General features: G+C 41.2%; 1 protein-coding gene across 1 annotated transcript in view; it reads right to left on the reverse strand.

Annotated features, from left to right (window-relative positions):
• The window catches only part of plcd3b (phospholipase C, delta 3b), a 48,337-nt gene extending 36,361 nt beyond the window's left edge, over positions 1–11,976 (reverse strand). The window contains 1 exon segment of the mRNA XM_052487199.1: positions 11,593–11,976. Coding sequence (XP_052343159.1) covers positions 11,593–11,674 — 82 coding nt within the window. The 5' untranslated portion in view covers positions 11,675–11,976.
• Between the last annotated feature and the right edge of the window lie 762 nt (positions 11,977–12,738).

Below are 12,738 nucleotides of genomic sequence, written 5' to 3' on the forward strand. Positions count from 1 at the left end.
AAGAATTTCACTAGACACTGTATGTCTGCCTACGACCAAATGAATTGGATTCTGCTCAATATTCCAACCCTGACCGAAGATCTGATGCTCGTCTGACTTGATCCATAAGAAAATAAAGAAAACTGCATAAAAAGAGAAAATGACCTAAAACCTTCTCTCCATACACTTACAGTTCATGTTTTGGTTCAAAGTTCAGTCAGTCTGTGTAGCTTTTTAGGCTTAGCCTTTTTAGGCTTAGCCTACATGTACTGTCTCTGAGTCATTCATCTAGACTAGTTTATGTTATGTAATGTGTCACAATGAACACAATTTTTATTTATTTATTTTATTTTACCTTTATTTAACCAGGCAAGTCAGTTAAGAACAAATTCTTATTTTCAATGACGGCCTAGGAACCGTGGGTTAACTGCCTGTTCAGGGGCAGAACGGCAGATTTGTACCTCGTCAGCTCAGGGGTTTGAACTTGCAACCTTCCGGTTACTAGTCCAACACTCTAACCATGAGGCTACCCTGCCGCCCCACAATGAGTCATCAACAGATCCTATTGCATACACCATAATGCTGTACACAAATGTAGGCTTTTTTCATGAATGCCTCAGGCTACTAAGCTATATGCATCCTCTCCTTTTACAGCACACACACACACACACACACACACACACACACACACACACACACACACACACACACACACACACACACACACACACACACACACACACACACACACACACACACACACACACACACACACACACACATGCTCACACACACTAACAGCCAACAGTCACAGCTGAGACATTTGTGACCCGGTTCAAAAAAAAAAAAAAAATTGGGATCAAAATGCGTTTTTTGGGGGCAGAAATGCCTTCTTGAACATGTGAACTTTCAAGTGCCTTCATAACAAACTTTTATGCCATCTGTAAATACGAATAAAGTTGTTAAATTACGAGCCTAGTTGGTTTAGCCAATGAAAAAGTAAGGAACCTTCCCGCTAGCCATGATTGGCTGAGATAAATCTTTACTGCACTACTCACTGTTTAGCACATGACCTCATGTGAATCCTTAAAGAGATGGGTGGAGCTAGCTTAAGAGGGTGTGACAATGCTGAATGGGTGTAGACAAAGGAGAGCTCTCCAGGAGCTACCAAAACATTCAAAGGCCCTTTTCTCAAAAGTGAGTTTACAAGTGTATCAACTTTCAAAGCATAATTACTTTCCTATTGTTCGCCAAAAATGCTGCGTATGACATACCATTTTGTAGCTCTGAGTCTCTACATTTATCCAATGTATAAAAAAAAATTAAAAATCAAATCTTGCTACGTAAGACCGAATCCAGGTGGTGAGTCACATTTCAAAACAATCTATTTTGTCCACTATCTTAATTATGGAATGTATGTGCACTGTGTACATACCTAGCCCCCCTTACAAAAAAACATACCTAGCCCACCTGTGTGCATTCGGGAAGTATTCAGACCCCTTCACTTTTTTCCACATTTTGTTACGTTACAGCCTTATTCTAAAATAGATTCTTGTTTTTCCCCCTCATCAATCTCCAAACAATAACCCATAATGACAAATCAAAAACTGTGTTTTAGAAACATTTTGCATATGTATTTTTTTATTTAAAAAAATGAAGCTCTACTCAGTACTTTGTTGAAGCACCTTGGGCAGTGATTACAGCCTCAAGTCTTCTTGGGTAATTTTGGGTACAAGCATGGCACATCAGTATTTTGGGAGTTTCTCCCATTCTTCTCTGTAGATCCTCTCAAGTTCTGTCAGGTTGGATGGGGAGCGTAGCGGCACAGCTATTTTCAGGTCTCTCCAGAGATGTTAGATCGGGTTTCATGTCCAGACTCAAGGACATTCAGAGACTTGTCCCAAAGCCACTCCTGCATTGTCCTCGCTGTGTGCTTAGGGTTGTTGTCCTGTTGGAATGTGAACCTTTGACTCAGTCTGAGGTCCTGAGCGCTCTGGAGCAGGTTTTCCTCAAGGATCTCTCTGTACTTTGCTCTGTTCATCTTTCCCTCTATCCTGACTAGTCTCCCAGTTCCTGCCACAGCATGATGCTGCCACCACCATGCTTCACCATAGGAATGGCATTGTCCAGGTGATGAGCGGTGCCTGGTTTCCTCCAGACGTGACGCTTGCCATTCAGGCCAAAGAGTTCAATCTTGGTTTCCTCAGACCAGAGAATCTTGTTTCTCATGGTCTGAGAGTTCTTTAGGTGCAAACTCCAAGAGAGCTTGTCATGTGCCTTTTACTGAGGAGTGGAGGAGTGACTTCTCTCTGGCCACTCTACCATAAAGGCCTGATTGGTGGAGTGCTGCAGAGATGTTTGTCCTTCTGGAAGGTTCTCCCATCTCCACAAACGAACTCTGGGGCCCTGTCAGACTGACCATGGGGTTCTTGGTCACCTCCCTGACTGAGGCCCTTCTCAGTTTGGCCGGGCGGCAAGATCTAGGAAGAGTTTTGGTGGTTCCAAACTTCTTCCATTTAAGAATAATGGAGGCCACTGTGTTCTTGGGGACCTTCAATGCTGCAGAAATGTTTTTAGTACCCTTCTTTCCCAGATCTGGGCCTTGACACAATCCTGTCTCGGAGCTCTATGGACAAGTCCTTCGACCTCATAGCTTGGTTTTTGCTCTGACATGCACTGTAAACTGTCTGACCTTCTATAGACATGTGGGTGCCTTTCCAAATAATGTCCAATCAATTGAATTTACCACAGGTGGATTCCAAGTTGTAGAAACAGCTCAGGGATGATCAATGGAAACAGGAGGCACCTAAACTCAATTTCGAGTCTCATAGCAAATGGTCTGAATACTTACGTAAATAAAGTATGTCTGTTTTTTTATTTTTAATACATTTGCAAAAGTTCTAAAAAACTGTTTTCGCTTTGTCATTATGGGGTATTGTCTGTAAATTGATGAGGGAAAACATTTATTTGATCGATTTTAGAATAAGCCTGTAACGTAACAAGGGGTCTGAATACCTCCGAATGCACTGTAGGTATGTTTTATGCTACTATCAGAGGACAAGCCTGGAATGAGGAATGTTGTACATGGGTCATTTCACCAATTTGGTGGCTTTTGAGAAGAGTAACTTTGTAAATAAAACAACTTTTGATTTCACCTAATTTTAACATTCTGTCATAAAGAGCACATGTTCAACTTCATAAAAACATGTTTTCCAATCTCAAGAGGTTCAATTCAAAAATGACTATTGTAAGTGCCTATTAAGTGCCAAATAAAGTAACACGGTTGACCGTAACAGGGTTGACCCTAACAGGGTTGACGACTTCTTAAATCAGCCATCAATTCCCTTGTGACAGGGGGAATGGAAGCTTGTGGTGTGCAGAAGGGAGTAGCAATTGAATGCAAGCTTCACAAAAAAATGAAATTGTTAAAACATTTTTTGACTGTCTTTTTATGGGTAACAGGGTTGACATGTTATGCTAGACACGCTCAGTTTTCCACCATCAAAACACCAGAAAAGACTCATACTCCGACCCTCTCGTGCTCCAATTTGCATGGTAGCATGCATTTTGAGAAACAGACATCCGTCTTTGCAATGTCCACTGCTCCTGCTACAGAGTCATCACAGGCTATCCCACATGGCCAGAATCAACAGCTAAAACAGGAGTGCACTGTACATACTAGACCAGGGCTTGGTCCATAGACTAACAAAGCAGTCTTGGTACTCCTTCACCACACACAACACCCAAACAGACTGGCTTCCTTCCACGCTATGGAGGAGTAAGCAAGGCAATGAGAATTACATTGAAGCAAATTCTACTGGGGTGTTAAGATGTAATTTTTTATATGGGGGAGATGGAGCATTTGGATATTGCTCACGATTGGTCGACAACATTCTCACAGAAATAGTGAAATCAGACCATTTTCGCCGTTGACTGACAAAATGTAGATTAGGCCAATTTCTGGCATGTACTCAAAGCATGCGCGGACCAACTGGCAAGTAAGTGTCTTCACTGACATTTTCAACCTCTCCCTGAGTCTGTAATACCTACACTACCGTTCAAACGTTTGGGGTCATTTAGAAACGTCCTTGTTTTTGAAAGAAAAGCACATTTTTTTGTCCATTAAAATAACATCAAAGTGATCAGAAATACAGTGTAAACATTGTTCATGTTGTAAATGACTATTGTAGCTGGAAACAGAAGATTTTTTAGTGGAATACCGACCTAGGCGTACAGAGGCCCATTATCAGCCACCATCACTCCTGTGTTCCAATGGCACGTTGTGTTAGCTAACCCAAGTTTATAATTTTAAAAGGCTAATTGATTATTAGAAAACCCTTTTGCAATTATGTTAGTACAGCTGAAAACTGTTGTTCTGATTAAAGAAGCAATACAACTGGCCTTCTTTAGACTAGTTGAGTATCTTGAAGATCGGCATTTGTGGGTTCGATTACAGGCTCAAAATGGCCAGAAACAAAGCACTTTCTTCTGAAACTCATCAGTCTATTCTTGTTCTGAGAACTGAAGGCTATTCCATGCAAGAAATTGTCAAGAAACTGAAGATCTCATACAACGCTACTCCCTTCACAGAACAGCGCAAACTGGATCTAACCAGAATAGAAAGAGGAGTGGGAGGCCCGGTGCACAACTGAGCAAGAGGACAAGTACATTAAAGTGTCTAGTTTGAAAAACTGACTCCTCACAAGTCCTCAACGGGCAGCTTCATTAAATAGTACCCGCAAAACACCAGTTTCAACGTCAACAGTGAAGAGGCGACTCCGGGGTGCTGGCCTTCTAGGCAGAGTTCCTCTGTCCAGTGTCTGTGTTCTTTTGCCCATCGTAATCTTTTATTTTTAACTCTGTCTAGAAGGCCAGTATCCCGGAAGTCGCCTCTTCATTGTTGACGTTGAGACTGGTTAAATCGACTACAATCAGTGTAGATGAAGCCTTGAGACAATTGAGACATGCTGAATGGGCAAGACAAAATATTTAAGTACCTTTGAATGGGGTAGTAGGTTCCAAGCGCACCAGTTTGTGTCAAGAACTGCAACACTGCTGGGTTTTCCACGCCTAACAGTTTCCCGTGTGTTTCGAGAATGGTCCACCACCCAAAGGACATCCAGCCAACTTGACACAACTGTGGAAAGCATTGGAGTCAACATGGGCCAGCATCCCTGTGGAACGCTTTCAACACCTTGTAGTCCAAGCCCCGACGAATTAAGGCTGTTCTGAGGGCAAATGTTCTTAATGTTTTTTACACTCAATGCATATGCACATGCCCACCCATGTACATGCTCACTGACATGAAACCTTGCCATTCTTACAATCGTTAGCCAGGATACCACCAGGATATTTATAATGTAGTGTGCAATATAGAAATTGCATACATAAGCAAAATTGCATTTGAATGAATCTATGATTGCTGAGAAGAAGATCAACATAGCTACTGCATGCGACCTACTACCTACTGCATGCGACCTACTACCTACTGCATGCGATAATTAGACAGACAGACTAGACTGTATGTTGCCGTCGCTCCGTGTCTCTCCCACAGAACAATTCTAAGCACCTTAAACCCTGCTTAACCATTTAAAAAAAGACACACACACGATCACGCATGCAGACAGACAGTCAGATAGACACACACACACACACACACACACACACATGCGGGTAAGAATTACACCCTTTCAGCAATGATACAACTGTAAGACTCACGGCGGTAAATTGCTCGATGTACAGTTGTACCACCATGACCTTGGGTCAGTGTGAACTAGTAAAGCTACAGTTTCCTTAGCCAGAGATAGATGTGCTCTGACTTCCTCTGTACAGCAGAAGCTCTCTCCCTGAAAAGCATCATGCAGTGTTCCCCTCTCTATGTCCTAAACGTCCCGCTGGTTCCTACTTGTTCCCAGTCTCTTATTAGTGCATGTCCTCTGGTGGGCAGGGAAGGGAGGAGATTATCATTTCAAATGGGGTCAGCTTTGAAGACTTGTGGGGGCCCCCTCCACGAGCACACACACACATGCATATGCACATACACACGCAGACACAAGCTTGAATGAATGAATGAACACTCACACGTACATACAGCACACGGACACACACACACACACCAGACACACATCAAATAGCGTAAACCCCCTTTCAACTAAACCCCTACGGGGCCCTGTATGAGTCCAATACTTTACCAGAATAGTGAAAGGACAAATCCAATGCTATATCAGCCTTTCTGTAATTAACTGACTGCCTGGATTATGCCAGGCACTAAATTATGGATTATGGATTATACTAGGCAGTCAATTAATTGCAGAAAGGCTGATATAACATTGGACAATCCACCTGCTTTGACATGATGACAATCCACCTGCTTTGAAATGATATTTCACATAGTCAAATAAAATAATTTGATGAAGTCAAACCAAATCCTACTGGTGGAGACCTTGAAAGGAACCAGAATGTAGACAGGGAGAGACAGGCATAGCGTAGCAGTAGTAGTTATCTGGGGTAGGCAAGGATGGTGGAAGTTTTACCTTCAAAAAAGGCTGATGTAGCCCTGGAGCCATGTGCAATACCCTACGTTGGTAAGTACCTTTACTGCCAATGGTAAGCACCCACACAACCAGGGTTGTGTTCATCCAGGCTGCATCACATCTGGCCGTGATTGGGAGTCCCATAGGGCGGCGCACAATTGTCCCAGCGTTGCCTGGGTTTGGCCCGGGGTAGGCCGTCATTGTAAAAAAGAGTTTGTTCTTAACTGACTTGCCTAGTTAAATAAAGGTTCAATTTAAATTCATTAGGCACCAAATGTCAGAAAACAGACTGAAACAGGGAGAGGGACTCCCTAGAGTTGTCCAATAAGAAACGCTCATCTTTCAAATCAGCAAAGCAATTTAAAACATTTTTAATTGTGTGTCCTAATGAACATGACCCAGGGCTCAACAGAGGATTGTGGACACTGGACAGCATAGTAGTACAGCATCTGCTTCAACTTATTTATTGTTAACTTGCCAAATCAGCAACATTGTTGAATGACATTTTTTACACTTTAGCAGACACCCTTATCCAGAGTAACTTACGGGAGCAATTAGTGTTAAGTGCCTTGCTCAAGGGCACATCGGCTGATTTTTCACCTAGTCGTCTCGGGGATTCAAACCATCGACCTTTCGATTACTGGCCCAATGCTCTTGACTGCTAGGCTACCTGCCGCCCAGGCTTATACATTAGGAAGGAACTGAATAGATTTCTGTTAGAAATGACCACGGAAAAGTAACTTGGCTAATTTGGGGGACAGTTCCACCACCTACGAATTTGATCTAAATGTAACCCTTGCCCACAGCCACCATTGTTTGACAATGGTGGGCTAGTTGGCACTGCCTTTACAGGGCACAGGAAGAGAATTTCCATTCATGCCCATCTGAACCAAGGCACCCAGGGTGTGGTTTTGGGTACCTATAGGGTGGGGTTGACCATGGCAGACAGACCTCCCACTCTGTTCCTGGCTACCCAGGGAATACAGTAGTACCATAGCTATAGAGTTGCGTTAGAAAAACTGCCGGAGGACCACCCATTATAAATAGCCTGTATCCCACATTATGCCGACGCCACAAATGTTAACCTACTTGCAAATCTGCCACATGAACTGCATGATTATTTTCTGACATGAAGTATGGGGTTGAAAACTGAGAGATCCCTGAAAGCAATGTTAAGTCATTACAAGTACAAGTGCAGCTGTTTGCAATTTGCCTAATGATTTCAAGATAACGTTGGTTATTTACTTTAATACAAATGTGACAGTTTTGTGAAAGGATGCACCCACAAGCAGGGGCGTCATGAACCCATTATTTTAGACGGGGAACGAAGTACGTGAGGATGGATGGGGGTGGTTTAAGAATTTTTTCCAACACCTGAAACAGCTTTTTCCTGCTGCCTAGAGCCATAATCATTATGCCTAATTCTATGTAAAAAAATATATATAAGTATATTTTTCTGTATAGGTTATCTAAGCATACCTCTTGAGCGGCAGAACAACAGATTTGTACCCTGTCAGCTCGGGGATTTGAACTTGCAACCTTTCAGTTACTAGTCCAACGCTCTAGCCACTAGGTTACCCTTAGCTAATGCTAAGCTATTTGCTGGCTATGTGTGGCACCATATTTGTTGACATTATACAATGCATTCTGGTTGTCATGTAAGTGTCTGTCAAACCAAAGACGTTATAACAAGAGAGTTTACTCGGCTGACTTATGGTGCTTTCAAGACAACTGGGAACTCTGAAAAAGACTAGGTCAAACTATGACGTCAGTGACCTAAAGGTAGGAAAGTCAGAGCTCTAGAAAGAGGTCTGAGTTCCCGAGTTGGAATTCCGAGCTGGATGACGAAAAAAAATAAAAAATCCCATTCGGAGCTTGTTTTTTTCCCCCGAGTTCCCAGTTGTCTTGAACGCACTGAAGTCGGAGATTTCCAAGTTCCCAGTTGTTTTGAACACGGCATCAGATTGTAACGTTGGTACCTGGGGCGGCAGGTTGGGCCAGTAACCGGATCGAATCCCCGAGCTGACAAGGTGAAAATCTGTCATTCTGCCCCTGAGCAAGGCAGTTAAACCACTGTTCCCCGGCGCGGTGGATGTCGATTAAGGCAGCCCCCCGCACCTCTCAGATTCAGAGGGGTTGGGTTAAATGCGGAAGACACATTTCAGTTGAAGGCATTCAGTTGTACAACTGACTGGGTATCACCCTTTCCCTACCTCAGGGTTGCCAGCTCAGAGGCCCCTTTCCAGGGGTTTTATTTGTATTTAGCGTATAAACTTCTCCTGTATTTGCCCCCCATTTATTGATAAATCCCCCATCATAATAATATTTCCTGCATCATATCTCCCCACGATACCTTTCCCCATTTCTACAACCCTTGGAATTAAAACCCCCCAATAATGAAATTAACCCCACTAATAGTTTTATCCCTGTTTAGCTTTCACGCTACAGTTAGGCTAGGCAGTAGGCTTGTATTTGGTGTGATGATCTGTGAGTTAATTTGATTTGCTTTGTATACATTGTAACAAGTACATGGAAGATTTGTAATATGCTGAAAAGTGGCTAAATTAAGTTCATATTTTTCAGGCAATGGGCGCAGCCATCTTTGGCTTCGTTTATTTGCCTCTCATAATGAATGGAATTCTGGGACAAGGGAGTTATCACCAAGTCAAACATAAACTTGGCTGCCATCATGAAGAATTTAGCTGCTGTTAGCTTAGCTGACACGTATCTCTTTTCTAAACAATATTATATTTCTCCCTTTCTCCAGAGATGTGGTTCATTGTAAACAAGTCTAGAGCTTTTAGGTCGCTAACTTATGTTAAGTTTTTTTGTCAGCGCAACCTGTTATTTAGGCTGGTTTATGAATTGAGTTTAGCTGTGGATGTGTTCCGTGTGATGATTGGATGATGAAGTTCGCATTTATCTTTTACAAAAAAAGGTGAAATTGAGGAATAAAGTTGTGAAGACCTTTATTTCCCATCAGTGTGAAACATTGTTTAGATGCTTTTCAGACAACAATGCTGTTTGTTGCATCATACTTTCTGTTGCTATTGCTCCAATCACACATTTGTGATCATACGCTGTAGAGATCACGCAACAATGATCACAAATACGTGATTGTACGCATTAAAGGGTTAACTAAAAAAGGATATTATGTCGTGATCTTGCAATAGCCCTCTTTGGCTTTAAATATAATGTAGTCATAAGTATAAAGCTTGTATGGATTTCAACCCCAACAACACATGTTCCTGTCATCGTTACCAAACAACTGCATAACAGTTCAAAAAAAGACTGACTACCACCACCGATTTCTGTATGCTAGCTATGCTAACCAGCTTCTACAAACAGGAGTTAGCATTAGCAGTCTCTTCTAACCCTGAAAAGAGACAACTTCTACATATATTGCAACAAAAACAGCCAAATATATCCAAACAGGACTTAATTAAACATATTGTGGGCCTGTTAAATTACATAAATCATAACAGATTTGACAAATATCCACTTTGTTAGATAAGATTTGTTGAATGTGCGCCAATCTGGTCAATGCAACGTCTGTTTTCCACTGATTCCTTTTGGTCAGGGAGACATTGGAATGGCAGGTGAGGCCTAATCCTGATTTTACTTATGCAGGAAAATAAAAGTAAGGCATGTGTTATACCAGCAATTATGTAATATAATTATTGTCAACCTAAAATATAGTCATATAATTATAAATACAGTTTAAATCAGTTTTATACCAATTTCCTGTATAAATAGCCTCTAAAATATAGGTAAACAGAATGTCTTAAATTGTGTTTTCTTGTAAAGCAGTGTGCTATTATATGATACAATATTAGTACTGGTTGCATTTAGAACTTGTCTAAGTCCTATCAACTGATTCCAGCCAGTGTATGGCGGAGGATTGACTGCGTTGTTTGAATGGAATGTTGGCATACAGTTAATTTGACAAATTAATGATTTAATCATTCCTCTAAAACTGTCTGGCTAGCTAACAAACATACAGTGCAGATAAATTCTTCAAATTCATAATTTTACATTTGACCAACTTCCTGACCAAAATAGCTGCCCTTCATCCCATCATAATTAGGTGCATGTCCATTCTAGTATTCTAATTCCTAATTCTATTGTCACAACCACAAACTGTCAACTCCATCTGGCTGACAGATTAAGACAGAAAATGAATTTTTGATCAAATATGTTACATTTAATTAGGTTTTACAATCATAAAGCAACTGAGGAGAAAACTAAATTGCTACTGTGTATAACAATTGAATGAAGATGTTCGTTGTTTTTAACTCCATAAAAAACTCCATCCGATTTGTGTCTAAAGTCAACTCTGTCAGAGTGCTGAACGTTCTAATCGAATGGTTATGTTTTTATTGGGGATCTTCAAAACAATAATTTTGTATATTTGAAATATATTTCTGTTTTGAGTAACACCCTTATTACAATACAGAACGTCTTTCAAGAACCCCTGAATTATAGCCCTAATATGTAAATTACGCGTGTGGACCACAATAGGTCAATTACCATGTAATAAATGCCGATAACGTTCTAATCACGAATGTTACACTGATCAATTATTATTGGTTTGAATACTGATTTTTCCTCATTTTCGGGTGCGTTGAGAATACATAGCCTACTGGAAGCCCATCAATGTAACGTTAATCTCAGAACAGTGTAAATTGCAGATCCATTTTTTAAATAAACGTCTTCTCCCTTCTGTAATTTCAGGAATATAATATGACCTGTTCTGTAGCCTACTGTATTGTTATTTGTGAAATAGTATGCACGAATGTGGACACCGTAGAAATGTGTGTGCCAGTTATTAATGGTTAGCCAGCTAAAGAAATGATTGAACTAACGTTACAACACAACCCCAAAAAACGCGTGGCTCCAAGCATGTATGGGAAGGCAGGGATGGGATAGAGATAACGGTAGCAAGCTATGTTGTTTGTGAGAATACAGACATAACGGTCCTGCCAGCCTACTAAATATAAAGACCTGGGCTATGAACCGGTTTACCAGATATACATGTCTTTCACATTGAGTTGCTAACGTTAATTCGCCAAATGCTTACCTAAATGTTTAAGAGGGTCGATAGTCTTTGATTCGGACGTCCCGGCTCCATTCTTCACCGGTTTCTTGCCGTTGCCTAGCATGATCAAAGACGCTGCCGCTTTGAGCTCTCCCTCTTTCTGGTTATAACTAGCTAGCTAACGTTAGTTAGTTAGCTAGCTATATACGCCTATTGTTTAACGAGTTCAGCTTTTCAAGGCCGCCGAAAGATTATAGCACAGTTTACTGTTTTTGATTTTTAGACTGCATCAAGTTCTTGCTAGAACATGTAGGCTAGTTCGTAACTGAGCTAGCTAGCTTTCTCCAAGACTGCAGCGCCTCATGATTTTATTCCTTTGGAGCAAAAGCGAGACTGAACAGCCAGCCCATCTTTGATTATGTCATGCCACACGGATTGGAGGCAAACTGGGGTGTAATCATTAGTCTAAACCGTTGCAACGTTTTGCAACGCCAAACGAGGGTTTCTATTGGAAACATTCGGTTATGTCCCTCCCCGTTTCGTTCCGTTTGCTTCCGTTTAAGAAACGTTTTGCAACAGATTTGGCGTAATGAATAGGCACCTGAACAAGCGCACGAGAACGTTAACTGATTATTATATCCTGAGATCAGATGCTAACTATGCCAATGCATCTTGAATTCACATTTATTAAAATAAACGACAAAGAAAACACAATATTTAACAGTAATATTTATCTGTAATAAGGAAACTATTGAAATTATAGGCTCTGTTGCCCTTGTGCTTGAATACCTCCTGGAAAAAATATGTTTTTAGTACGCATGGGTTAGATTGTCACAGTCAGAAAATCTCGAAGAACTGTGTCAAAACATTAACCCTTTTACTTTGGCTTTTCAAACCACACCCTGTGACATGCACAGTGGAGGGCTTGTTCATATAATGAACAAACATATAAACGCAAAATGTAACAATTTCAATGATTTTACTGAGTTACAGTTCATATAAAGAAACCAGTCAATTGATATAAATTAATTAGGCCCTAATCAATGGTTTTCACATGACTGGGCAGGGGCGTAGTGGGTGGGTGGGCAGTGGGCCCACCCAATGGGAAGCCAGGCCCAGCCAATCAGAATCATTTTTTCCCAACTAAAGGGCTTTATTACAGACAGAAATACTCCTCAATTTCATTAA

Source organism: Oncorhynchus keta, chromosome 3, assembly GCF_023373465.1.
Source record: "Oncorhynchus keta strain PuntledgeMale-10-30-2019 chromosome 3, Oket_V2, whole genome shotgun sequence".
NCBI lineage: Eukaryota > Metazoa > Chordata > Actinopteri > Salmoniformes > Salmonidae > Oncorhynchus > Oncorhynchus keta.